The 24,699-nt window shown below is 46.1% G+C and overlaps 1 protein-coding gene across 1 annotated transcript; it reads left to right on the top strand.

The window, feature by feature from the left end:
* Positions 1-14: 14 nt before the first annotated feature.
* Positions 15-22,014, top strand: LOC119388084 (ubiquitin-conjugating enzyme E2 Q2). The gene is made up of 8 exons (XM_037655709.2): positions 15-376; positions 1,521-1,625; positions 4,123-4,215; positions 5,788-5,903; positions 6,726-6,876; positions 7,221-7,604; positions 14,236-14,302; positions 21,494-22,014. Exons 1-8 carry the CDS (start codon positions 215-217, stop codon positions 21,523-21,525), a joined length of 1,110 nt encoding a protein of 369 aa, XP_037511637.1. The 5' UTR covers positions 15-214; the 3' UTR covers positions 21,526-22,014.
* Positions 22,015-24,699: the final 2,685 nt, after the last annotated feature.

The following is a 24,699-nucleotide window of genomic DNA, read 5'->3' as shown; positions in this document are numbered from 1 at the left end:
ATGTTGTTCTCGCCGTTCTTCACACGGTCAGTGGGGAAACTGGGTTTGAGAGTGCCCCGTGCGCTGCTGTGCGCAGGCGCATTCTGTGATTTTACTAGTGTCCGCCATATTGTGTAAGTGAGGGGTAGAATGTGTCAAAAGTCAGTCCCGTAAAGTTCCCGTCTTCAAATTCGCGATCCAGCTACAGACGTTGTCATGTTCTTGAGGTGATAAAATGGCCTGCCTAAACAGTCTCAAGCAAGATATCCGGGCATTGGAAGCATCGTTCCCGAAGAACCACGAACGATTCCAAGTTGTGGCTGCGTCAGTGGATGAACTCACTTGCAGATTTATCGGCCGCAATGGGAAGAAAATTGAAATACACGCCAACATCACAGTGAGTACTACTGCGAGCGAAGAATCGTGTGGTTGTTGCGGGCAGTAGTTTGAGACGTTTCTGTGTGACGTAACCGGCCACTTTCGCTAACAGCTGAGTGGCTTTTTTTTCTAACTAGGCCAAGACCTTGAACAAGAGTATTGTTTACGAGCGAAATCCTGCGTCTAGCAGTGCGCGTTCTTTTGACACTTTCCTCAGCCTTAAGAATGGTGCTATTGTGCCGTTGCATGCTCCAAAGAGTGAACTGGAGCTCGCATCGTATGGTGACAGAAGTATGCGTTCGAAATACGGAGTGCGCTCGAGATCTGTGTATTGTTGCCATCGCTGGCGCGCCACAAACGCTCTCTCGTTTTTGGGCACGCAGCAAGAGCTGCGCTAATGCCTCGTGCAACAGCTTTCGACGCTAATAAACATGTTTGTGCAAACGCAGGCCTAGATGAAGCGTCCGATTCACTGTAGTCGTAAAGGCCGGTTTGGGGGAAACCTATGCCTTCACGCGAACCATGGCTACGACGCCCGCAACATAACAGGCCTGCTGGAGGCACGAGCTTGCGGGCGTATCCCACATTTCGGGGGACGTATGTCGTTTAGTAAGCACCGTGTTGTCGCTTTCAACCAGCCTTTTTTTTTTTTTTTTCACGGTGAAGTGGTATTGAAGGCGGAAAAAGAAGTGTGGAAATACGAGCGCGTAGATGACCGAGCCAACAGAAAAAGAAAAAAAAAATCCTGCCAGCCGATGCCTGCTGGACGCTTCCGTGCGAGGAGCGTCGCCCGAACGACGACTTTCATGGAACGTCGCAGTAGGAGTGTTGACTCTCTTTCGGTTTTCTTTGTTCACTGCTCCTATCGCCGTTGGTCTGCGCGGACCTTTGTTTGAGCGGTCGCGTTTGTTCCTGCGTGCAGTACTTAACGTATAATGAGCGTGTCAGACGAGCGTGTTTCTGACCAACGGCGTACGAGAAAGGAAAAAAAAAAACGATTCTGTCGTGTGCGCAGCGTGGTGCTGATAAGTTTAAAGAATCATTCACGTCAGCATTTGTGACGCGGTAACATTATAAGGAACCAGAATTGATAAGAAAAAAAAAATGTACGAGGTCTCTCATCAAGCCGCTTCCTTGACCATTGTGTAACGTAACAATTGCAGGAGACGTACCCCTCAACACCACCGGTCTGGTTCTCAGATACTGAGGACCCAAGCATTACGAACATTGTTGAACTTCTTACGAACACAGCAGGTCGAGACAACCAGGTTAGTATTCTGTTTTGTCGGTAGTTTCTCGCTGTAATACGTTGGATTTGTGCCAATTTATGCATTTGGCCGCGCAAGGGGACAGGCTAAGACAAACTGTCGAATTTCAATTTGTTTGCTATCTCTGCTTGCAGTAAGGTGATTTACTATGCATTTCTGCACCAAAGAGTTGCCAGGCTCTTTGCTGCAGGGAAGCTAAGCACCACATCAAGGGCTCATATAATAATGTCAGTGGGGTGAACCACCTCTGGAGTGTTGAAATGAAAATGGTCTGTAAGAGAAATATTATAGGGAATTTGGACTACCACTTATTAGAAAAGTGGCATGAAAGTGTTGCTTTCAGGGGTGAATTCCATACTTTCATATGTGCACTTGTTTAATTTTTATTCAGTTAATTTTACATTCTCATCCACATTCTGTACAGAAGAAGCAACTCTTGAGCCTTAGAAGCATTGCATTACATACATAATTTTGTCTATGCCCATTTGCTGGAGAGCAGAACACAGTATAGCGAGAGTTCTGTAGCATTACTGAAAATGGTGTGCTTGACACAGATTATTTTGTGGGGAGCATGCTGTTTTTGCATTGTACACAAACGCGAGGAAAAGGCAGCATCCAAATTTGAACTGGTAGAGAACAAACATGCATGGCTTGAAGCAGCTTGCTACCATGTCCCATTATCATCTGCTGTTGGCCTTAACTATTGCTGTCAATATTGTTATCAACAGAATCAGTGCTCATCAACAAGAAGGCCTCCTTGGTCGTCTTAAACATGCTAGAGAAACATCTGTTCGCACAGTGAAATAGAGCGAGGGCATGTGGCATTTTGTTTCCAATTACCTTTGCGGTGATGCCACTCCTCATGAAAAGGTGAAAAGGAGTCAGCGTTGTGTAATAAAAATGCAAAACCTATGTCAGTGATGATTTTCAGCTCTAAGCTGCAAAATACTTGCTGATTTCTGAGTACTGGAATGTAAAACAGTGCAGTTGTCATGCATGACTTTGTTAAGGGCACACGCTGAGAAATGGATGCAATAGAATTAACGTTAGGTTAGGTTACAAAGTGTTACTGCAGTTCCTCTATTCTGCACTTTTTCTTACAAGCATTTTAGTGTCAGCTGCAGCACTGTATTGGCTTACATTGCATGAATTCTGTGCATTGTGGCACATAATGGTGTGCATAGTATTCGTGTATGTATGAAATGAAAGCATGTATTCGTGTTGCATTTATAGCCTAAAACCGTAGCAGTGTGTATGGAGCTTGCATCTCTTCACTCACTGTATTGAACTCTTGAGTTTGTAGCAGTGCATTTGAAAGTGCATTCTAGAGTTATCACTAACGAGTCGACCAGCTACTTTGCATGGGACGGATAATGTTCAGAATACTTTTACTCTGGTGGAGGAAATTTCCTGACAAAAAAAAAAAGGAACCGAATGTGTTGCTGCTGTTACTACAGCCAAACTGTGGTATGCTGCCCCAAATAAATTAGTCCCTGCAGACATCTTTATGATCAAGTGCTGCACTTAACTTTTCAATCCAATCTAGGGCATGCACAAGTTGTGAGCAAAGTGGTGAGCATGCTTTGGTTTGCTTTACAGATTGGAAGAGCATGGTTTTGTTATGGCAGATAGTGCACTGGTTGTTTGGCAGATTGTTGAACTATGAATGTTTCTTCAAACCTGCATCTACTTCCTCTGTTAACATCTTTGGCAGTATTCAGGTAGAGGCCAAGCTCAGGACAAAAATTTATTTATTCTTCACTTTGTTGTCACCTTTCAAGTAATTTTGACCACCCATACGTCTTTCAAAATACATAGTTTTGATTGCACCTATCCTGACAATGAACGTTTTTACTTAAACTTTTTGGGTGTTTAGAGTGCGCTTGCGCAACGATGTAGTACTTTGCTTTTCACCACTATGTCAACTGATAAATAGGTGTGTTTTTCAGAAAATAAACTTTCATTTGAAGTAGCATTTGTCTTGTCTGGCTTCCCTTCTTGTTTCCTTGTGTTCTTCCACTTCAAGTCGAGTGTGGAGTGTTTGACAACACTTCTTTTTTTATTTTTATGGATACTGAATCAGTGTAACTGCTTTCACGTGCATTGCTTTCACATATGCTTAAATACAGAACAGCAAAGTAGAAAATGGGCAAGTTTTCATACCCTGTTGCTGCGGAATCTCGCAAGGTGGCAGAAGGGTTGAGAAAGGGAATCTCTTTCTTTTCATACCCTAGTGTTGAACCATGTCTTGTCTTGCCGTTTTAAATTATTATTGTTTGCTTTTTGCCAGCTTGAATTTGTGTGGATGAGAATGCAAGAAACTTTAGGTCATTTTTACGAGTTCACGGTTCACCTCTGCAGCTTTTACTTGTGACAGAAAGTCAAATGGCTGTTCCTTCAATGATATATATCCTTTAGGAGCATTTTCTCATGAAAGCAGTAGAATTCCGAAAGACATGATCTTAATTGCTGCTTTTTTGTCTGTACCTATTTGCAGCTTCTTCAACAGGTGAAGATATTAGTCACTGAACTCTGCAAAGTCCACAGCTTGCCAGAACCAGCAGAGTTGGAGACAGTGGATTACTTCCAGGTGAGGTAGCCTGCATGATTCTGCAAGTACTGTTATTTCCATGTTTAGACGTGGGCATCGATTCCTTAAAAAAATTGCTAGTGGAAGCTCGTCACAAGTGCATGTGGGAGTTAACAGTAATGCAGTTCAGCTAACGTGGGAGTTATCGGTATTGCATGGATGTGCATTAACTTTGGCTTTGTTGCTTCAAAGAGCGTCATGGTTTTGTAAATTTATTCTTCTGATCAAGACATCATAAATGCAACGACTTTCAGCGATTAAACAAATGGGCCATGGGCTACACATGGCTGCTTATACTTCCTAGCATATATGCATATACAACCTCCTGCTGGAGGTCATCTGCTGCTGTTGCCATGGTAAAAGGGACTCATGTAAGGACGAGCTGATATGGCTGACGACTTCATACGCACGGTCTACTGTGTGCTTAGTGTTGTAGTTCAGTTATACAAAATTTTGGAGGCATGGCACAGTGTAAATAGTGAAACAAGTGGCAACAAACATTTCCTTTGGGACAAACATGTGCTCTCCACTGCTCCTCATGTTCTCTGCAATATGGCAGCAAGTGCTTCTAGTCATTTAGTACATACGCTTGGGCTAATAGGTACTGTAAAGCTTGCAGTATAGCACGAAGAGGCATGCAGGATGACAGAGCTTTGACCTCTCCATTGTCCTGCATGCCTCCTTGCTTTATACCACGTTGTGCAGAGAAATATGTTCATGCCTGTCTTTGGGTGCAGGACACCACATTTGTTTAGTCAATAAGTGTGTTTGCTGTGATTTATATGGCCCCTAATACTACAAACATTACATCATGTAGTTGTCTGATACTTCATTATCACTGTCCTTGCTTTGACACTTGGTTGGTTGGTTGGTTGGTTGGTTGGTTGGTTGGTTGGTTGGTTGGTTGGTTGGTTGGTTGGTTGGTTGATTGGTTTGTGGGGTTTTAAGTACCAAAGTGAATCAGGCTATGAAGGACATCATAGTGAAAAGCTCTGGATAATTTCAACCAGCTGGGTTTCTTTAACGCACATCTAAATCTAAGTACACAGGTGCACTTGCATTTAGTGTCCACCAAAATGTGACCGCCATGGCCGGCTATCGAACCTGCACCCTCGAGCTTAGCAGTTCAACACCCTGCCTCCTAAACTACCACGGCGGGTGCTTTGTTTTTTGGGTAGAACTGTAACTTTTGATCGCTTTTGTAGCAATGATGTATAACATACAGCACACCATTTTCCTGTAGCAATGGAATTTATTCAAGCGGCAGAATCTTTTTGCTGTGTTCGTAGTCTACTTCTTGATGCAGTAGTTTCATAAGTTTAATCGCGTGTATGGTGAAGAGCATTCACGTCAAATTGCATTGGCTTCAGGTTGTGTGGGCATAAGTGTGTGCTTTTTGTGCGAATTAAAATATTGGAGCTTAGGGCTGCATTAATACCTCAACACGTGTAGATATTTTTTTCTGCTTCAACTGCAGCCATGTAAAGGAGGGCTAGGTAATTGTGTCGTGCTTAATTAACCAAGTCCAGAACTGAGGATGTGATGTACAATGCACTTCTTTCCTATATGCAGCAATCTGGTGCTGGCAACTTACCAGACTTGCTACAAGCACCTCAACAGCACTCGGAGGAAGAGGATGAGACAGATGTTGATGATGACATGCCAATGGAGATAGATGATGACACGGGGTCAGTGCATCTTTTAGCTGCATTCAAATGTTTCCTTTTTTTTTCTTTTTCTTCTTCTTGTAAGCATATGTGTAAGTGTGTGCAAGCTATTTGAGGTGTCACTAAAAAATGAATTAGTTCTATGCGCTTTATGAAACAGTAAAGTCGATCCTAGATATAAAATTAGTTGCCATATCAAACAGTCGTAACAATTGCTTGGAAATTCCATGCATAAATAAAGCGCTGCACCACACGTAGTATATAAAAATTCTGTTCACCTCCACATTCAATATCTCAAGCGCTGCACCGCAATGTGTCCCTACACGTACGCTTCCCATAAAGGGTGGCATGTGAGACCAGCATCGTTGGTAATATTTATGCCTATAAAACGGCACTGTTTTCAGAAATGCAGTCAAATGGTGCATTGAATAGGGCATGCATTGCATGGCATGGAGGAAAATTAGCAAGGTGCACGTCATAAAGTGTGTCTTAAATTATGGATCGCTCCCACAACAGTGGTTTGATTCGCATCCTATGGTGGTGTTTGCTTTTCCCATCCGAAAAATATGGTGCAAATTGTTTTTATAAGAGGGCACCTGAGCTCTAAGATAAGTCAGTCTATTAAAAGGATTAGTGAGTGCATTACCTTGTAGATGGCCATGTGGATGTTATTTTTTGTGTGTGTGTGTGTGTGTGTGTGTGTGTGTGTGTGTAAGGTCTCAGGTTGTGTGGACACCTTGTAAGCTGACTCGCTGTTATGAAAATGATCTCTGAGTATATCAGCAAGGACTGGCTCCTTTGTACCAAGAGTTGTTAGTGACCCTGTGCATGCTGTGGGTGCAGGTCCTCGGAGAAGAGCAAGGAGGATGACTTGAGTGTGGAGAACCATGCAACACTAGAGCGGCTGCGGCAGAACCAGCGGCAAGACTACTTGCGCGGTTCCGTCTCGGGCTCGGTGCAGGCCACCGACAGGCTCATGAAAGAGCTTCGAGAGGTGGGCATTACTGAGAGGTTTTTTGTGCGGCCAAGTGTATGTTGGCGTTTGGAGTTGTTAATTTACGTAGGAACAAACTCGTGTCGTTTTGTCCTCTATAGCACGTTTATATAGCTGCAGATGTCAGCCTCCACGTATGGCTGGCCGAGAAACAGAAAAAACATATTTCAGCCTCAAGGGCTTTGAATCTTTGCAGATCGAAAGTCCAAATATTTTTAAAATATTGCCTCATAGCCATTCTCTTTTTCTTTTTCCTTATTTACAATGTGCTCATTACTGTCAGCACAGTGGAAAAACATGGCAGTGGCTACACATTTCTAAGATGTCTCTGTTTTGTGTCTCAGGTGTACCGGTCGGAAAGCTACCGGCGGGGCGTCTTCTGTGTCGAGCTGGTGAATGACAGCCTGTATGAGTGGAATGTGATGCTACGCATTGTGGACTCTGACTCGCCACTGCACAGTGACCTGACCCTACTGAAGGAGAAGGAAGGCAAGGACCACATCTTGCTCAACATACTGTTCAAAGAGAACTACCCCTTTGAGCCACCCTTCATCCGTGTCGTCAACCCCATGATCACGGGTGGCTACGTGCTAGGCGGCGGTGCCATCTGCATGGAGCTGCTGACGCGGCAAGGCTGGAGCAGCGCCTACACCGTCGAGGCCATCATCCTTCAAATAGCGGCCACCCTGGTCAAGGGCAAAGCTCGCATCCAGTTCAGTGGCAACAAGGTGAGCCCACATGCAGTTGTGCAGCTTGTTTAAACCAAAGGCTGCATGATGTGCTGTTACTAATCTATCATCAGCTGGCTATGGAGGTGGACTTTATCCACTGAGTTGTGCATCAAAGGTGTGAAAAAACAGCCAAGGTAAAGCGATGCATGGGTACAAAGGCGGGATTTTCATATTGCTTTACTTTTAGCATAGAATTATTCCTTGTATTGTAGAACAATTTCTAACACTGTAATGTTACAGTGAGAGAATACAGTCGAACACGGATATATCGAACTCGAAGGGGATCGCGAATTAGTTCGATATATGAAAAATTTGATATAAAAAAAATACAGGTCCCAAGACCTTACCAGTGGCGGACGATCACCTACAATCGGCGCATTCAAGAATGACAATTACTTCCGCACACACGATGCAAGAAAATGTTTTGTTTGCGTGAAAAAAAATCTCTTATCTTGGCCTGCTTCTTTGTCTTCGAAATGAAGTTGAAGATGCTGGCCTCGATCTTATTGAGGCTGTCCAGGTGCGACAGCCCGGTTCCCTCCATGTCACCACAACAATGGCGAATCAAGTCTAGCGCTGCCGCCACTTCAGCGGCAGAGTACGCGCGTGTAGCTGCCGCCTCGTCCGGACGATCTTGGTCGCCCTGGGCATCCTGGGTCCCTGCGACCGCGGCTACAATGTCCTCGTCAGCGAGGCTCGCAACAGCCTGAACATTGCAGTCCTCTTCCACAAATTCATCCGCAGACACTTCGGGTGGTACAGCAGCCGGGAAGAGCGACGACAACTTGCGAAACACGTCGTCTATGCGCTCGTCGTCGCAGTCTTCACCGGTTTCCGCAAGTTCAGCCGTCACGAAGCCTGCCTTCCGGAAGCAGTTGGCCACAGTGTCCGTCATCATTTGAATGGCACCAAGCAGGTCAACCTTCAGCTCGGTGCCCATGCGAAGGTTGACCAGCAGCCTATCAAGGAGTCTCCTCCTGTAGCCCACCTTGAAGGACTTGATGATGCCCTGGTCGGTCAGTTGCAGCTTCGCTGTCGTGTTGGCCGGCAGGAACTTCAGCTCAATGTTTTTGAGCTCGCAGGTGGTGTGGCAGGCCGAGTAGTTGTCCACAAGAAAGCAAGCGCGACGCCCCGACTTGCCCAGCTCAACGTCCCACGCTTGCAGCCATTTTGTGAACAGCTGACGCGTCATCCACATCTTCTTGTTCTATGCGTAGCGAACGGGGAGCTGCTTAGAGTTCTTAAAACAACGCGGTGCCTTTGCTTCTCGATCACAAAGGGCTGGAGCTTCCGAGACCCATCGATGTTGGCTGCCAGCAGAATGCTCATGCGGACTTTACTCATTTTGCCGCCGTGACACGTGCTACCCCGGACGTCGAGAGTCTTGCTCGGCAGCATTTGCCAAAATACAGTTAAACCTGGATATAATGAAATTAGAAAAAGTTTTCGCGAATTTTCGTTACATTCAGGTTTTCGTTACATGCAGCTTTCGAGTAAAGACTAGAGAAACTATCGCGAAAACCAAGCGAAGACGCGGCGGGTGCCAGTTCAGTGCCACTCACCTCAAATATTTATTTAGCACAAAAAAAACTGCGTTATTTTGGCTTATGTCTTTCGCGTCAAAGATGAAGTCACGCGGTGGTTCAGAGAAACCAACTCATCCAATGCTGCCTCGTCATCCTGTGAGCCAACGTGACGGCGCAGAATGTCCAGCGCGTCCAAGACCTCCTTCGTGGTAGGCAACGGCGATGTATCTGCCTCTGACGAACCTTCACCATCACCGCGATCTTGGGTAGTTTCTACAAGTGCCACATCCGAGATTTCTTCGGTAGATACAGCTTCACTGTCAGCGTACAAAAAGTCGTCAAGTGCAACGTCGTCGGCCACTCTACCATTCACACGAAGTGCATCCCATGCTTCACTGACGTCGGGTGGATTTGAAGGTTCCTGGGGCTCTTCTTTGTCAACTCCAGCCTCTGTAACCACTGACACCCGGGCTTTCATGAAGCAATTTGCGACTGTGTCAGCTTTTACTTCCTGCCAGGAAGCAGCAAGCATCTCGATGGCTTGGTAAATGTCTATCTTTGTCAGCCGTTCAAAGCGTATATCCAAGAGGATCTTCTGAATGACGCGATGACGATAGTAGCACTTAAAGCTGTTGATGATCCCTTTGCCTAACGGCTGTATTAGGGACGTGCAGTTGGCAGGGAAGTACTGCAGCTCAATGTTCGATAGCTGAAGGCCTTTGATGTGGTGCGCGGAGCAGTTGTCAAGCAATAGACATATTTGGCGACCCTGACGCTTGACATCTTCGTTGAATGCCTTCAGCCATTCAGTAAAGGTTTCTCGGCTCATCCAGGCCTTCGAATTGGCCACGTACTTGACTGGCATCCGCTTCGTGCCTTTAAAACACCTTGGCCGGGCATTTTTTCCTATAACTAATGGGATTCTTTTGTCGCTGCCGTCACTGTTTGCACAAAGCATGACCGTGACGCGTAGTTTGCTCTGCTTTCCGCCTTGACGATCGTGCCCTTTAAGCTCCAGCGTGCGATTCGGCAACATCTGGTAGAACAACGCCGTTTCATCAGCGTTGTACGTACAAGTCCGCCGCCTCATAGCGGTCCAAGATGCCAGGCAGCTTCTCGGCCACCCACGAGGCAGAGGCATCGCTGTCAGCAGATGCGGACTCGTCGCTAATCACTCTACCGACGACACCGTGCCGGCTCTTGAACCCTTGCAGCCAGCAGTTACTTGCCTTGAAATCGTCATGGCCAAGAATAGACGCAAAATCCTTCGTTTTCTGCTGCAGGATTGCGCCACTTATGGGCACGTTGCGTGCCCGTATGTCCAGAAACCAGGTGAAGACGGCCTTGTCCACATCAGCATACATCGACTTCTTCAGTCTTTTCTTCGAGCCCGTGCCCGACTCCGCTGCCTCGCGGAGGCTGTCCTTCGCACTCAATATCGTCGACAGGGAGCTGGCTGGGATATTAAATCGCGCAGCAACGTCCTTCTTTTTCTCACCCACGGAAACCGCATTTACAATCGCAAACTTTTCTTCAAAAGACAAAACCTTGCGCTTTCTCAGCACGGAGCTCATTGTCACAGCTAGAGCAGCTGAGAGGCCTAACAAGAAGGGACACGACCTACCCACCTCACTGCTTCGTTCACCCGTTCAGCACAGTAGCGCCACCAGACGTCGCAACTCGCAAGCAAAAGCTGCATAGCGTGGCCTTCGAGATGGCGCGCCGCATTACCATCTCAAAGGCTTTGCAACAAGGAAATTCCGTTTGCCGCTAAGTGGCGCAAGCTATTTTAGCGACGTTTCTATCATCATCGCGTCACGCACTTGCCTGCTGCAATGGTATGCGTTCTACCCGCAGCCGCCCTCGTGTATTATTAATTTTCGTATTATAAAACTTACGCGTTGTACATACAAGATTTTAGTAATGTTACGACTCAAAATAATATATGATCAGTGCCTTAAATTCGTTACATTCAGGTGAATTACTGCAACACCTTTGTTACATGGAGGTCACAAATACATGGGCTTCTATGGGGATGGTATTGGGGATTGAAAAAAATTCGTTACATCCAGGTTTAACTGTAGACCGGTCTCGTCAGGTGAAAACTTCGCGGAGATTTCTGGCCACTCCTTCGTCATCCACTGCTGGATGTCCTGGCTGCTTACGGCTTCACTTTCGCCAGGAATGATTTTGCCGACGATGTTGTAGCGTTGCGTAAATCGGTGAAGCCACCTGATGTTGTAGGCGAAATTGTCTTCACCGAGTGCAGCGGCAAACCATTTGGCCTTAGCCATCAGCATTGGCCCATCCACAGGATTGTTCTTCGTGCGCACCTCAAAGAACCAGGCATAGAGTGCCTGTTCTACTTTCCCGTGGGCAGGAGCGCGCACACAACAGGCTCTCGACGTTCGCTGCTCTGCTGCCTTTGCCTCGATATCTGCCTTGTTCTTCAACAAGGTGCTCAGCGTGCTTCGTGGTATCCCGATGTCATCTGCCACTGCCGAACTTTTTTCGCCTGGCTCAACACGCTGTATGGCTTTCAACTTCGTCGCAAAGTCAAGGTTCTTGCGCTTCTTGACGCTGGTCATTGCTCCACGAGAAGTCAAAAATTCAAGCAGTCCGCAGGCATGCAAAAAAGGAATGCGGTGGTATGCGACAACTCACGGGAGTGGACTCTGCCAACAAAGCGCTCGCGATCAGTCGCAATGGCTACCCGGGTGCCCGGGCTACCTGCGAGGGCAGCAGCGATGTACGAAAGGCGCGAGCTGTGGTTGGCTGAGCAAATACGAAAGGCACGGGCTGTGGTTGGCTGATAAAAACTCACAAAACAGCAACAAAAAAAGAAGAAAGAAATGGCAAAAAGAGGAGGCCGCCGGCTACTTCGTTCCTGCTCTCCGAGCCGACGGTACCGTGGAGAAAGCATGAGAAAGAGAAAGAGAGAGAAAGAAACATGGTTGATCCCTCCGTCATAGGAATCGGAATGACACGAAGGTAAAGCGTGCCCTTACAGAAGTAACTGAATGTTTACTGTGCATTGATATAAGAGAATTTGTCAAAAATACTTCTTTTCAACATGCCCCAAGAAAACTTCATTACAAAAGTGGCAGCTCACAGTAAGATTTTCACAGTTACAGTATTTAGTGCTGTGGTCTAGTGCACTTGTTTTTGACTCAAGAAAATTGGTCCAGAAATTGCTCAGGTGGTGCCATCTGACACGAAATCAAGGTTTAAACTACCTTTGCAACAATCTGTTGTCATTAAAGGCTCCCTCACCGGGTTTGGGCATTGGAAACAAACAAGCGCAGTGTGTAGATTGCGTGGTGCGGATCATATCTGCAAGTTATGAAACTAATGTGATGTGAGAGCTGTTGAAGTTTAAGAGAATGCTGCATGCCGTTCTGTTCGTGAGAACCGCACTTCGAGAGGGAACAAAAGCATGCCTACGTCACAGGCACTCCTCGGAACTTCCACGGCTAGCATAGGATCCTGTGTGTACATGTGCACATCCTGACAGGCCATGAAACATTGCTGACCATGACACGACTTCAACGCTTCACCAGTGGAGTGCACAATGCCTCCACAAGTGCACCGAGAGGCAAAATAGAAAGAAGAGGAAAAAAAGGCAGGAGGGCTCGCTGCAAAAGCATAACATGCTCCTTGTTCTCTGGCACTTCTAAAGACTCAAGGGAGCTTTGCCACTTAAGTCTTTGCTAGCCAAAGCAGAGGGGTAGAGTAGGCTGTGGCAGTGAATAAAGCTTGCCTCCTGGTATCATAGTAACAGGACAGTTAAAATTTTTTCCGACACATCCATTAATGAACTGACATAAAAACTTCTTTCAGTAAAAGGTGGCATCTTAGTGATTAACCGAAAATTTGCGATAAGGTTAACGGTGTCATCGCCATTGGCAACACAACATGGCAATCATGGACGGTGACAGAATGGGTTCACGCGTAACATGGCAGTGACTACATGCCACTTTCAGTCGAATTTTGAGTGTACATTCATACACTGTTGTTTTACTTTATGCTAGTGACAAGTCACATCGTACAGTCTCTGTATTATTCAGTGTCAGCCACAAAGCATTATGTTTGCTTGTGGCTCCTGTCTACCACTTTTGACTGCCAGATTTGGCACCATTTGTCAACTGATGCTATATGGGGTTACTTTTATTCAATGGTGGCTCTAGTCCTACATGCGGAATGGGTAAAGGGAAAGAGTTCAAGTATGGCTCACTACGAAATACTTGCGTACAAGGCTTCGCAACTAATTATGCATCTTGTTTTGCATTCTTCGAAATGCCTGAAATAAGCCTTCTGGGTTAGGTTTCCAGTACACCTTGCAATATCTTGCCTTGAGCTATTTCACTTGCCCCAGCTTAAACCAGTTCGCTCATCAGCTGGTTATATTTACAGTACTGCACATTGCTGCAATTTACTTGATTTGACACATTGTAAGAAAGCGTGCTAAGATAAATAAGCTGGTTAGGTTTGTAGCGTAGATAACCTTCCAACTTTTCATGGAATTTACAAATTTGGTGTTGTTCTATGATTTTGTGAATGTTGCATTACATTTTATGAAAAATTATGATCACAGAAATGTTTTATTTGTTCGTCTCTGAGCCTTCCATTGGAGGTCTTCTGATGGTGCACGAGTGAAAAAGGAATTTGCTGTGGGCTAGGCAGGCTCAAGAAGCAGCCGAAATTGGCACCATAAAAGTCTGCGAAGATGTTGCTGTTACTTAAACGAAGTGTGTCGTTTCTATTCTCTGTACCGGCTCTCATTCTCCCAGTTTTGTTTATACAGTATGCTCTCGGTAAATGGAACCTGAAGGGACCAGGAAAATGTGCTCCATTTATATGAGGAAGAGTTCTGTTCATTGAGAGATGAACAGATGGGCAGAATTCAAGTATGAAACCAGTCATATTAAACCCGCTTGTTCCATTTAAGCGGCAGTTCCGTTTACTGAGAGTCTACTGTAGTTGTGTGCTTATGAAGTCCACAGGTTGGCAGGAATGAACCACTGTATAGATCGCTAGGAACTGTTTCATTTCCTGCGTCCTAAACCAGTGTGGTTGACACCAACTGCACCTCTTCTTTGCAGGCACAGTACAGCCTATCCCGTGCCCAGGCATCATTTAAGTCACTCGTTCAGATCCACGAGAAAAATGGTAGGATGAATTCATTATGCATGAAAGTTTTTCAGTATTACTTGCACACTTTCCCTGCTTCCTAACTTTTACATTTTTATGGATATGTTCGCCATTGTCTGCATGGCATGCACTGTGAACACAGCAACGGTGATCGGACTTTTATAGAAAGAAAATGCTAACGATGATATACTATCTACTTACACAGTTTTTAGAGAGACTTTGCTTTTTTAATTTCTAAATCATCAAAATATTCTTCACCTTGAAGTTACCTTTAATGGAGGAACATTTGGGGTGAAATTTTTATCACCCAGCTGGTTCAAGAAGTCTCTTATCAAATTAGAGCGACAGTATTGCATACTTCTGAAATCAATAACTCGTGGAACGCAGTTGGCCAATGCCAGGTGTGCTCCAATGACTATAAATGGTGTTTCCGCTTACAGTTGTCTGCAACTGGTTTGCAAAGTGAAAAAGTTGTCAGTCTTGTAGTATATCTATGGACCCTTCTTCGAGACATACTGTAGAAGGTGTTTCTGTTGTAGCAATGTTTGACTATGTGCAGGTGCGAGGGGAGGAGTGTACAGTGAAACCTCAATATAACTCATATTTGCGGTGGAAAACATTGTTGTGTTGTGCAGTGATTCCACTCCTGCGCCAACTGCGCCAAAGTGCGCCAAATTGTATTTACTGCGCCATCCTGATAATATCGACGAAATTTGCGCCAAACTGCGCCAAAGTCTCGGGTTTGGGGGCGTCTATCACCGGCAATCGCACCGCCGGCACGTCAGAACATGTGCAGCTCGATCTTGGGGCTGCCAATAAAGTCGCAATCATGGACCAAGAATTATTCCGCTGAATAAATAGCGCTCGCGCGTGCGTTCCGAGTAAACCACGATGCCATGCACGGTGCCGACGCAGCGTCTGTTCTGCAAGTCGGCTCGACAGCAAAACGCGCTCTCCGCAGAGGCTCGTGACGTCTAGGCCTATCGGTAGCGAGAAAGTGCGACGGCGATTCATCGGCGGACGTCGTCTGTTTCAGAAACGCTGCTGATAGCTCGTTTCAAGCGTCGCACGGCACTTAAGGAAAGCAATGTTCAGTAATAACTACGCGAGTGCCGCTAAAATGTCTGTTACTTCTGTTTCCGGACATCGCGGAATGAATCTGGGATCGCTCGCAGTAGATATATGGGACAATATCGAATTTTCCTTGCTTCGCGTTTATGGAAGAGCACGCGAACGGTGGAAACGCGTTGAGACTTTTCCTCAGATATACTTTATCCATGGATCTTCATCCAGAACAGCTTTTTCGTAATTCCTTCCGCCAGCACGTCCGAGTTTGTAATCACTCTGCGGTAAATACCCCCTAAAAGGCCCTGGCCTCTCGAGCTCACGTCCTAGGGTTCCAATTCGAATTTTTTGCTTGCTTTTTTAAAAATGTCATCTCATTAGTAAAATCATATCTCCTGGTCGGAGCAGCCGCAAACGCGCAGCTGTCAGTAGCGGACCCGTCGCTGACGGCCCACAGTGAAGGGGCTACGCCATGTTACACGTCCGCCCCTCGCTTTCGGGGGTCAATAGCTAACGGTTAAAAAAACTCAGTTTCGCTTAAGGGCGAAGCAATGAATGCGATACCAACAAATTGTATTGTGAAACGAAGTAAGACTAGCAGCTAACTCTTTTGGATCCGATCTCGCGTAACTCAACAAAACGCTGGTTTAAGGGAATATGGCCCCTCCAGGAACCGAAGCGTTTTCTTGCTCTGCGTTCTCTAAACGCGAAGTAAGCGTTGAGAGCACAGCAAGTTTACGAGCCGTCTCCTGATGCCTCGAGATAGCGCGCGCGCAAGCGACTGCGCCCTTCGAACGATGCGGTTCCCCCCCCCCTTCCCCTCCCCTGGCGTCCCTTCATGCTCCTTACGAAAGACGGGCGGGGCGTTTCCTCTCTGTTTGATGAGCAATCGACGGCAGGCCCGCATGCGGGAAGATGTTATCTCATGCGCTGTCCGTGCGGCGGAGACAGACGGCCGGCTAGTTTAATCTCCGCTTCAGCCGCTTTCGTCGCCAGCGCTCGCGAGCTTTTACCCGCGGCTAGAATGCGCGTGGTGATGTTATTAATTTGTACTTTATACGGAAAATTACGGCAACGGCGACGGCAAAAATCCGCCGAGAGTGCCCATATAATTGCTATCGCAAGGGTCAATGTACGAGGCAGATTTTGCGCCCCCCCCCCTCTTAGGTGATTAGGGGGGCGCCCCCCCCCCCCCTCCTTGCCCCCCTGTGCGCGCGCCTATGCTCCTCAGATGATTTTTTCCATGAGATTTGCAATGAATCTAAATATTTCTAGCCTTCATAAGAGCCCCCATAATAATACTCAGGTGCTTGAATGTTAATGCAATATGCTTCTGTATTGCACTCCAGGATGTAAAATTCGCTGCTCCAAAGTGCTCCCAGATGCAAAATTATCTGCTCCAAAGTGCTCCAAGATGAAAATTTCGCCGCTCCAAAGTGCTCCAAAACGGAAATTTTGCTGCTCCAAAAATTGCTCCAAATCAGAAGTCCTCGGTAGCATCACTGGTTGTGTATTTCATAAAATCAAGGTTCTTGAACTGCAAAAATGCCTCACAGGATTCAGAATACCTTGTATTTTTCTCATGCAAAAATAACTCGCAGGATTCTAGAATAGTTCTACATCTCATTTGCAAGCACACCAAAGCGCGGCAGCTGAAAAAGTGTGCAGAGTAGCAAGACTGCTTGCCACTAAAGTTGGGAGTAAACTAAGTGCAGCGAAAATTCAGGCCTTGTATGGCCTTGCGATGTTGCGCTGTGGCAATGTTAAGGAGCATTTCCTCACATTGTGTACAGGTGTGTGCATATAACGTGTTAGGATTTTGATATATCGAAACCCCGGCACAGAGTTTGCTAAATTGTAAAACACATGTACAGTGAAACCTCATTAATACGTACCTGATGGGAGTGCATCATAATTAACTACACACTAAACGTCTGTACGTTCTAACCATGAAGTAAAACTTTGCATCTCCTGTCGTGCGCCGACACTGCCAACAAAGACAATAAGAGCAATTCCACAGCAAATATTGCCTAAGGTACCCACTGCCATAGAGTTTCCTACACTTACCTAGAGGGAAAAGTGGCGCTGCGAGCTGTTGGACGCATAGGAATGCCGGGATATGTGAGCTTCGAACTTGACTCGGATTCGTATCCGTCACGTAGAGCCCAGAAACCTCGAAGACGCGTCTGGCTTCAACGCGTTCCTTGCGTCGAAATGGTTGATTTCTTACTGAAGGAGCACGTAGTGAGCTATTTGTTTTTTATTATTGCGGAAAAACAAGTTTTACTTAACATTGGAAACTTCTGCGTCGATGTATAGGTTTACGAGGCGTAAAAAGTAACCAACGGCCGCTAAACTTGGCAGGCAGACGACAAAGGCAGCGTTCTCTCTGCCACTGTTCGTCGTCTGTTTCTTTCTTTCGCCGTTTGGTTATGCCATCAAGGTGAGTGGACGTTTATCTTAAAATATAATACGCGTAAATAACATCCGCTTATAAAAGTTTTGTTTTAGAGAAGCTTTATTTGCGCAGTCGTATCCGCTTTTGAGTCGAAGCCTCGCACAACACCAGCCAACACAAGCCTCGCAGGCACATATACCGTCATTCCCAGCGCTCCAACGGCGGCCCTTAAGAAATTCGCATAGACGGTGGCGCCAGATTTCCCTCTAGGTATTCTTGTAAGAAACTCTATGCCCACTGCTAAGCGTTTTCCTTCATTTTGCGGAAGCACTAATCCAGCACAACTGTCCGATAGTAAGCGGTGGAAACGGGAAGGAGTATTTGGAATCCATTGCCGGGTCCTGAACACACAGCGACATGGCAGATGGACACACGTATCAGCTGTCAGCAATACATGTGTGGGCTTCTGTGCCATGATCTGCTTATATGCGAAAACTGGCGCCGTCTTAATGAAACATGCAGCTGCTGCTTGAAGGCGATTGTCCCTGCCTAGTTGTGTGCAGCGCATTACCTACTTGGCTCATGCTGTCACTGTAGGGCCGCTTGCTGTATCATGCACACACGTCAGCCATGGGAGTGTACTTCATATCTCTCCACTCCAGGCCGTGCACAGATGTGGCGAGTAGCTTGTTGCGTAAACACGATGACAAAATTGGCCGCGTATCTGCGTGCTTCGCTGCAAATGTCGTCTAAAGACGATAGAAGAGGCGCTGCGTGAGATATGGACGCCATCTGGCAATACGTCGGGAAACATGAGTGCTGTATTGCGGGCTGGTAGTCCCGGCGCAGCAGCATGTGAAGACCGGCGGTGACCAACGCAACCGGCGGGGACGCCAGCCAGCCCAAACACACGGTTTGGCGCGAAGCACTGAAGCAGAAGAAACGTCCGCACTCAACGAGTACTCTCCACACACTCTTTTATTTACACGTCGCCTGGGTAAAACAGGAATGCCAGAGCAGCGCCCCATGGCATTCGTACAGTGCAATACAGAACCGAAACCGAAACACAACAATGAGGTCGTGCAGAGGGCACGGAGAAAGGGAAGTTTCAGCGCAGTCGCATTTTCAGCACAGGTTAAGAAACTAGGGTCTTTAGAATTATGTATGTATGCATTTTTTATTAAAGAAACACACCACCTAATACTTACCTAGTGACGTTGCGCCTCAGATATGCGTAATGTTTGCTTTTTGATCGACAATGTACACAAGTATGAACCTGGTCAGCCGTTCAAGATGGCTGGCCCTTGGGCAAGTGGTTCAACTTTGGCTGAGTGGCTGAATCGAGTGACGTGCCGACAGACAGAAAGACAGACCAAAATTTCTCCGTTTAAGTATCCCAAGAAAGACTATCATCTTTAATTCTCTACAAGGGACCTGCACTCTGCGATGCTCCAGTGGCTCCGCATGAGAAGGCAGCTGCCGACAGAGGCGCAGCATGTTTATGTTGCCTGATAAAAACGTACAGCACGCTTACAACAGCGCTACACTTGCTGTACCATACACACGCATTTGGCATGACAGTGTTAAGAGATAAAATTAGAAAATGAAACTAGTTTGTTCTATTATGGATTGTGAAGCTTCACTTTATCGAGGTTTGAGTTATTTTTCCTTGTGGTAGTATGTACAGTACGGTCCACTGTTAAAGGGAACACTCGAATGAGCACCCTTCATGTTGCTGGCCCACGAACGGCAAGTGGATGGGGGAGCTTCATTCGTGCATGGCACTGTTCCGTCAAAAGTAGTCGCAACTGTCAACCACCAGTAGTCTTATGCAAATCTAAGCCACTATGCTTTTGCAGGAGAGCGAAATCCGAATATGCCCTGTACGCAAGTGTTCCCTTTAATAGTGGATCCCTCTGTACAGTGCTCACAGCAGGGTGCGTACAGGTCCTTGAAATCCTTGAATACCCTTGAATTTGAAAAATGCGTTTTCAAGGCCCTTGAAAGTCCTGGAATTTTTTCCCGTCCTTGAAAATCCTTGAATTTCCTGAGCAGTGCACTATCATATCGACATTGCGACCTCCTTAATGTGGTAGATCGGCGTGTCGACCTGAAAAACTCCCTATTTCAGAAGCGCCAATGCGGCGCGAGCGCACATGGTTCCGTTTTGCAGAACCACACAAGAAAAAAAAGTCCCAGTTTTGCGGCGAGGGCGAAGCACTGATGCGATAGCAAGAAATTAGAACTTCATACGAAGAATGACAAGCAACTCGATACTTGCAGTGTGCCACTCAAGCACAAAGGACATACGAAAAGAACACACAGGACGAGCATGAATGAACAATTGTCACAGCCCGGAGACAGCATGATTTCTGAGGTGGGCGTAGCCGACACCTTCTCCGCACCGCTCTGCTCGCCACCAAGGCATCACCGAGGGCTATACATGCACCGGGGAAGCCACCGCGCTTTTGGTGCGGCGTGGATGACACAAGGAAAAAATGGTTTCACGCTACTATATGATCTTCCACTGACTTGGAAATGACAGCTTAATGTGTACAGCAGTAATGATCATGTTAGAAACCGCACAAAAACATACTGTGCATTTAACACAGTGTGCGCACAGCGGTGACTTCAAAATGTCCTCTGAGTTCCGCAGAACGCCATCATCGCATCTACACAAGCTAATCGCTCAAACACTTAGTTTAAGCAGCATGAGTGCATTACAAAGAAATAAGGTCCAGTGCACGCTGAAGAGGGGTGCTAACTGAACTGACCAAACTTGTCACTCAGCATCAGTCATGCTTTCTTCTCACGTTGCTGCTGCCGGATCTGGCACGGCCAGACAGACCTGCGGCGAAGGCGAAATCTGAGCTCGCATAGCTTTCCAGCCTATGCTTCGCACTCTTCTGATGGCGTCCTACGTTTCCCTTCCAAACTACATAAAAAAAGAAAAAACGCTCAAGCGCGTGCTTACGAGTTTCTTCCGTGCGCGGCGAGTGCGCAAACCTGCAAAATGGCAACCCCGCCGCTAGCGCTCCTCGCAGATGACGTCAAGTGCATACCTCCTATACATTTATTTATCTTTGTAGAAGTGAAATAACGTTACACTGAATGTTTTGAATATGTTTGGTGAACTTCACCAAGCTTATACTTTAGAAATCTCAACCGCTTTTGTAAGCGTTCATTGTGTGTTGTGGTCTTAAGAAGTTATCAAGACTAGGTGTTTTTGTAAAAATTCTGATATCCATTTATTTATTGTAAGTGCAATAAAATTAGTCATTTATGAAAATTTTAGAGTAAAAAAAATTCCAACTTTGCATGCCACATTGAGTCCCTGAAAAAGCTGCGACAGGTCCTGAAAAGCCCTTGAATATCCTTGATTTTTTTGCTTTGCAAACCTGTATGAACCCTGTCACAGATTGAAACACATCGGAACTTTTAGTATATTAGTATAATGACCGGTATGTGCAGTTGCTCGGGATAACTGCGTCGTGCCGCTAGCGTTAATGTTGGCCCTGATCTATGACCTGAACTGAAGACAGTGGAATGGAAAGAATGTGGCTTACCTAGCACTAAATCATCACATTTCGATTTATGAGCACTGCACTGGCATAAACATGCAGTAGAATTCAAGAGTGTACTCTCATTCCTTGCGCGGACATGTTCATCAACAGTGGTTATCACTCTTGTGTTATGACTGACACGCTTCGATTCAACATCTCCCCCCTCTCTGTGTGTGCTTTCAGGCTGGTTCACTCCACCGAAAGAAGACGGGTGAGCACGTGGGAGGCTGTCGGCTGTACATAAAGAAGTAATGGCGTCTCAGTGGTCGCTGTTCCTTTCTTTTCCCCCCCTTGTCAGTCTCATTATTTGGAAGCATAAAAGAGGGTGAACCGAAGAGCCTGTCCACAAACTGCTGGGTCGTTCAGATAGTGCCAGCTTCGTACAATCGTGACAGAAGCACACATTGCGACCAAGACTGCCGCAAGCCCTCCTTTGTTTTAAATTGTTTTGTGTAGAGTTGATGAAAGTTCCTGTTTGTTGCACACACACACAAACACATACACGAGAGAGACACACACAGTTGCATCGCTCCCCTCTCTTCCGTGCCCACCCAGCCCAGGGACTGCTTTGTCACACACTGTCCAACACTTACCCGACGAATTTCCTCCCCTGCCCATTGTAATTTTCTTTATTCATTGGTTTTCCTTTGCAGTTTTTTTTTTTTAGTGTGATAATAAAATAAGAAAAAGAAGGGAGAACCAAACTTCTGCATTGTTGTGTGAAATTTCTTATGTGTATACGTATGTGTTGTGATTGTGCATGGTGTAATGTGGAAGGTTTAATATTTTTATTGTTTTTATGTGGAGTGAGCGTGCTTCGCAGGGATACCAGAGCAAATTCTGGATATAAATGCATGGAACTCAAACTTATCAAGTGCAGACAAAAAAATATTGATAGTTGCCCCACCACGGTGGTCGTGGCTATGGCGCTCGACTGCTGACCTGAAGGTCGCGGGATCAAATCAGAGCCGCCGCGGGTGCATTTTCGATGGAGGCAAAAATGTTTGAGGCCCATGTGCTTAGATTTAGGTGCATGTTAAAGAACCCCAGGTGGTCGAAATTTCCGGGGCCCTCCACTACGGCGTCCCTCATAATCATATCGTGGTTTTGGGACGTTAAACCCCAGATATTATTAAAAATATTGATAGTTACTTTCCCAGTGCTTGCAGTAACTGCAGTGAAGTGTGGAGTAAAACGAATTTCACATATAGCTTCATAGTGTTGCACTCACCGAAATTCTGTATTTCTTTTCAGGAAAGAGAAGTAGCAGCAGTCCTTTGTAGTAACAGGACTGACGGCTTCATGCAAAACCTAGAGCTTCTCTTAGTACAGTTTTCTATAATCTACAGCCCATACTAGAGCACTGCACAGGCCATTTTTTGTTACTTAAAGGGACACTAAAGGCAAATATTAAGTCGACGTTGATTGTTGAAATAGCGGTCCAGAAACTTCGTAGCGCTGCTTTTGTGCCAAGGAAGTGCTTATTTTGAAATAAAATCACGTTTTTAGTGGTCCGCATCGCGTTAGCGCGCTTCAAATCTCCCGCCTGAAAATACGACTCATACGTCACTGCTGCCATGCCCAACGTTGCCCGCTTTTACTGCGCGGCCGCCGACACTAGTAGCAGCCGAGCGGAAGTAGCGGGACCCACAGTAGCAACAACGGGCGCTGCGGCAAAGACTTGCTCGGATGGGCACATTCAAAGCCGTCACCAAGTTGCGGTTGGTCTCGTAATCCTCAGTACGAAAGTGCAGCGAGCACACACGCAGAGGTTTTGACTGTTTAGCACACTGACGCAATGGCATGACACTAAGCCACTTCGAGCGTAAGGGTTCATTCCGCGGCACCCAGTGAAAAGACACACCGGTTTCCTTGCTGCAGCGCTGGCGTTGTGCACCATTCGGGCATCCGGCAGTATCACACGCATGCGGCATTTTGTCGAACTTCCTGTCAGAGCGACTTTCACGAGCGCGCAAAACACGCACGGCAGTACGCGATCCCGAAACTACCTCTGAGACGGGCGAGGCGCAGTTCAGCGAAAACGGAACCTTTGAACCACGCGCGCCGTTCCCCATGGCAACGCCACGGAGGTTTTGTTTTCCATGAATCAAGCGGAAACGAACAAACAGCATTTTATTACGTCTTTTGATGCTCGGAATGTTCTTTTTTTACTGCTGCTAGTTTGATTACTAGTGATTTATTGTAGGCCGACTTCCCTACGTCATCGGGATCACTTCGAAAATGTCCCACTCGTGGCGCTCATCATGTGATACATTTAGCTTAATTTCTCGATAAGTAGGGCACTGCTGTTGATAATATTGCCGTTTTAGAAGTTGTCATACATTGGGCTTTCACTCTGACATAAATTGTTATTTGCCTTTAGTGTCCCTTTAAGCACGACCCAATGATTTCGAACTTGGCCTGTTCCTGGCCCGGATCCAATGGATTCTGGCCCAGCCCAGTTCAAGCCATTTGATCTCTTTCCTAAAGAGGAAGCGTGGTCCAGATCTCGGTTGTCTTGAAGGTGCAAACCATACACAGATTTTTTGCAACGGTCACACTGCACCACGTTAAATTTCTTGCTGGAGTCACTGCTGCATAAAAGGAATGAAATTAGGTTTAATAAAACAGTGAAAAAAATCCTCTTTTCAATACTTGTGTTACAGTGCAATCAGAACAAACTAGCTACACTTTCCAAACTGTTGTGCAACAATATATAGCGACTGCATAGGCGGCACTGCTGCCATTTCATCTCAATTTTTAATCTGATGCAAGATTTTGCCCGATAAGCTTTGATCTGGAGTATTTTTACAGTATGGCAGGTTATCAATCTCACTGGGACAAATACTGAGTAAGTTGTATAGAAACAGGTACTCTTCCCCATTCCATTGCATAAAATTGCGGTTGAATAATTAAGAGATCGTTTGGTGTGAATGTTTTGTTTTCCATGAATCAAGCGGAAACGAACAAACAGCATTTTATTACGTCTTTTGATGCTCGGAATGTTCTTTTTTTACTGCTGCTAGTTTGATTACTAGTGATTTATTGTAGGCCGACTTCCCTACGTCATCGGGATCACTTCGAAAATGTCCCACTCGTGGCGCTCATCATGTGATACATTTAGCTTAATTTCTCGGTAAGTAGGGCACTGCTGTTGATAATATTGCCGTTTTAGAAGTTGTCATACATTGGGCTTTCACTCTGACATAAATTGTTATTTGCCTTTAGTGTCCCTTTAAGCACGACCCAATGATTTCGAACTTGGCCTGTTCCTGGCCCGGATCCAATGGATTCTGGCCTAGCCCAGTTCAAGCCATTTGATCTCTTTCCTAAAGAGGAAGCGTGGTCCAGATCTCGGTTGTCTTGAAGGTGCAAACCATACACAGATT

The sequence above is a fragment of the Rhipicephalus sanguineus genome, chromosome 3, assembly GCF_013339695.2.
Source record: "Rhipicephalus sanguineus isolate Rsan-2018 chromosome 3, BIME_Rsan_1.4, whole genome shotgun sequence".
Classification (NCBI taxonomy): domain Eukaryota; kingdom Metazoa; phylum Arthropoda; class Arachnida; order Ixodida; family Ixodidae; genus Rhipicephalus; species Rhipicephalus sanguineus.
This window is presented reverse-complemented; position numbering and strand designations above follow the sequence as displayed.